The sequence below is a fragment of the Microcebus murinus genome, chromosome 21 (genome assembly GCF_040939455.1).
Source record: "Microcebus murinus isolate Inina chromosome 21, M.murinus_Inina_mat1.0, whole genome shotgun sequence".
NCBI classification, from domain to species: Eukaryota; Metazoa; Chordata; class Mammalia; order Primates; family Cheirogaleidae; genus Microcebus; species Microcebus murinus.
In genome coordinates, this window is record NC_134124.1 from 8,630,632 (window position 1) to 8,634,691 (window position 4,060).

The 4,060-nt window shown below is 47.9% G+C and overlaps 1 protein-coding gene across 1 annotated transcript; it reads left to right on the forward strand.

Annotated features, from left to right (window-relative positions):
• The first annotated feature begins 557 nt into the window (after positions 1-557).
• On the forward strand, positions 558-3,608 carry LOC142863085 (protocadherin alpha-1-like). Its single transcript, XM_075996132.1, has one exon. It carries the CDS (start codon positions 812-814, stop codon positions 3,332-3,334), a length of 2,523 nt encoding a protein of 840 aa, XP_075852247.1. The 5' UTR covers positions 558-811; the 3' UTR covers positions 3,335-3,608.
• The last annotated feature ends 452 nt before the right edge of the window (positions 3,609-4,060 follow it).

Sequence of the window (4,060 nt, forward strand, 5' to 3'; positions counted from 1 at the left end):
GAAAAAAGATATGGTTGAAAATTCAACATATACATAAAGATGCAATTGACACTAATTCAATTTGGAATTATGACTGTTGGGAGTCAAAATTATAAGTTCAACACTTAGGTCATTATGTTATATAACAAGCAACAAAGGGAAATGTCCCAAATATTTTAAGTATAACATTTAAAGTATCAGAAAATGATGAAGTTGTTCATGTATTAACTAAATGTATTCCATAAAATTTCTAAAAATGTCATATGTATCTGCTAACTATGTGTGACTATGTGTGTATGTATATATATCATTTAAAAAATAAACACCTAAACTCTCCTAGACTAAGGCAAACCTTAGTAAGGTGCCTTCTTTTAAATTCTAGCATTCGATTGCAAGTATTAATAATAAAAATATGAGTTACTAAATCATTTTGAATAAAATGATGTAATCAGAAGTTATTTAAGTGTACCCTGAAGCTAAAGGAGAATACTGGATTACATACTCTCAAATGATATTTGAAATGTCCAGGGTCTTTAAAGGACATAAAATTGAAAATGATTGCATTGAGTAAATTGCAAATGAATATAGACTGTATTTTGAAAATCAATGTGTGGATCTAAAGTTGACATTAGCCACATGATGTCGCTGTATACCACAAAGTGTTGTCAAATGGAAATAGTACCAATCACTAAAAATAAAGGAGGAAGCTCCATTTTGTCACTACCTGAGAGAAAACAAAAACGGTAAGGAGATAAATGATTGAAAATATTAAGTAAAAAAGCATTATTTTGAAGTAAGGCGAGAGCAGTACAAAAGGTGTAGTGTTTTTGCAATGTTGTTATCCATGCGAGAAGACCCGGGAGCCCGGTGTTTATTGATCTTGCTTCTGCTCCTCGCAGCCTGGGGAACTGGGAGCGGCCAGCTCCACTACTCGGTCCCCGAGGAGGCCAAACACGGCACCTTCGTGGGACGCATCGCGCAGGACCTGGGGCTGGAGCTGGCGGAGCTGGTGCCGCGCCTGTTCCGGGTGGAGTCCAAAGACCGCGGGGACCTTCTGGAGGTGAATCTGCAGAATGGCATTTTGTTTGTGAATTCTCGGATCGACCGGGAGGAGCTGTGCGGGCGGAGCGCGGAGTGCAGCATCCACCTGGAGGTGATCGTGGACAGGCCGCTGCAGGTGTTTCATGTGGAGGTAAAGGTGAAAGATATTAACGATAATCCACCTGTGTTCAGAGGCAGAAAACAAAGGATATTTATTCCCGAATCTAGACTCCTGGGTTCGCGTTTTCCGATAGAGGGCGCTGCTGACGCAGACATTGGTGCCAACGCTCTTCTAACGTACACCCTCAGCCCCAGTGATTATTTCTCTTTGGATGTACAGGCAAGTGATGAACTGAGTAAATCTCTGTCGCTCGAATTGAGGAAATCTTTGGATAGAGAAGAAACGCCAGAACTTCATTTATTATTGACAGCCACTGACGGGGGCAAACCAGAGCTGGAAGGTACAGTTGAGCTGCTAATCACCGTGCTGGACGTTAATGATAACGCCCCACTGTTTGACCAAGCCGTGTACAGAGTCTACTTATTAGAGACTACAGCAAATGGAACCTTGGTGACCACATTAAACGCCTCTGACGCCGATGAAGGTGTAAATGGTGAAGTTGTCTTTTCCTTTGATAGTGATATTTCTCCTAAGGTTCAAGAAAAATTCAAAGTTGATTCCAGCTCAGGAGAAATTAGACTAATCGATAAACTGGACTATGAAGAAACAAGATCCTACGAAATGCAGGTAAAGGCAGTTGATAAAGGAAGCCCTCCGATGTCAAATCACTGCAAGGTTTTGGTAAAAGTGCTGGACGTAAATGATAATGCCCCACAACTGGCGATCACTTCCCTGTCTTTGCCCATCAGAGAGGACGCTCCGCTCAGCACAGTCATCGCCCTCATCAGGGTGTCCGACCTTGACTCAGGGGTCCATGGGCAGGTGACCTGCTCCCTGACACCCAACGTACCCTTCAAACTAGTGTCCACTTTCAAGAACTACTATTCTTTGGTGTTGGACGGCGTCCTGGACCGCGAGAGCGAGTCTGTCTATGATCTGGTGGTGACAGCCCGGGACGGGGGCTCGCCTTCGCTGTGGGCCACCGCCAGCGTGTCCGTGGAGGTGGCCGACGTGAACGACAACGCGCCGGCCTTCGCGCAGCCCGAGTACACGGTGTTCGTGAAGGAGAACAACCCGCCGGGCTGCCACATCTTCACGGTGTCGGCGCGGGACGCGGACGCGCAGGAGAACGCGCGGGTGTCGTACTCGCTGGTGGAGCGGCGGGTGGGCGAGCGCGCGCTGTCGAGCTACGTGTCGGTGCACGCGGAGAGCGGCAAGGTGTACGCGCTGCAGCCGCTGGACCACGAGGAGCTGGAGCTGCTGCGGTTCCAGGTGAGCGCGCGCGACGCGGGCGTGCCGCCTCTGGGCAGCAACGTGACGCTGCAGGTGTTCGTGCTGGATGAGAATGACAACGCGCCAGCGCTGCTGGCGCCTCGGGCTGGCAGCACGTTTGGCGCTGTGACCGAGGTGGTGTCGCGGATGGTGGGCGCGGGCCACGTGGTGGCGAAGGTGCGCGCGGTGGACGCGGACTCTGGCTACAACGCGTGGCTGTCGTATGAGCTGGAGCCAGCGGCGGGAAGCGCGCGCAGCCCGTTCCGCGTGGGGCTGTACACCGGCGAGATCAGCACGACGCGCGCCCTGGACGAGGCGGACGCGCCGCGCCAGCGCCTGCTGGTGCTGGTGAGGGACCACGGGGAGCCCGCGCTGACCGCCACGGCCACCGTGCTCGTGTCGCTGGTGGAGGGCGCCCAGGCTCCAAAAGCCTCTTCGCGGGCGTTGGCGGACGCTGTGGGCCCGGAGGCGGCGCTGGTGGATGTCAACGTGTACCTGATCATCGCCATCTGCGCGGTGTCCAGCCTGCTGGTGCTCACGCTGCTGCTGTACACGGCGCTGCGGTGCTCGGCGCCGCCCAGCGAGGGCGCGTGCGGGCCGGGCAAGCCCAGGCTGGTGTGCTCCAGCGCGGTGGGGAGCTGGTCACACTCGCAGCAGAGGCGGCAGAGGGTGTGCTCTGGGGAGGGTCTGCCCAAGACTGATCTCATGGCCTTCAGCCCAGGCTTACCTCCAAGTGTGAACACGTCAGAGAGAAGTGAACATCCAGAAGGAAGTTCAGACGTTTCCGGTAATGTAAGTCCAACTTTTGAGCTTTGGCTGTACATTTATTTTTTACATTTAACTTATCTAGCTATCTTTTCAAATGTCACTTCAAAAAATGTCTTCAAGGTGTTCATTAACATTGAAACAAATCCTATTTAATGTAGATATTCTATTAGTCACAGCTGGGTCTTGAATTAAACTAGGAAACAAAAAATGTAGGGACAAATTTTCATATTTCTTGGTTGAAATGGTAAAAAATACTTCAGTACAAAGTAGTATTGATCAAATTTAACATTGGATGGTAAAATAGAGTGACATTTTCAGATTTACTTATGACCTTATATTTCCTAGTGAAATGTCAAGCCTTGGATGTGTAATTGTAGGCAAAGTTGGAGAAACCATCTCCTCTTTCTTTAGGTTGCTAAGTTTGGAAGTGAACAATAAGCTGAATAGTTTTAAGCAAATGTAATTTAAAATATATTTATTGGGTGATATTTTTAATTTCTTTGTTTAAACGTACAACCATTACTTCATTGTCGTTATGGACAATTTCCTGATGCCATTGACCTTGAGTTCCCCTGGGACTAGAAGGCTTAATATTGCATATATTTGTTATTTAGGATACCCAGTTAGGAAACACTTGTTGAGCACCTCCCGTTTACTCAAAACCATTTACTTTTTAACCTCATTCAAGTCTTCCAATGACTTTGTGAGGTGGTAGTCTCATTTTGTGAATGAAGGTGCTGAAGGGGCTAAGTTCAGTAAGTTTTCTTATCACTGAGTTTTCCTCAGATCTCCCAAGAATATTTAAAACTTACTTGTTCTAATACAGTTCATTGCCTTTCATAAAATATTTAAAGTGGCTTACAATGGAAGAAACTTACA

Coding starts and splice junctions, on each gene's coding strand:
- LOC142863085 (XM_075996132.1), top strand. CDS start 812: ATGTTGTTATCCATGCGAGAAGACCCGGGAGCCCGGTGTTTATTGATC.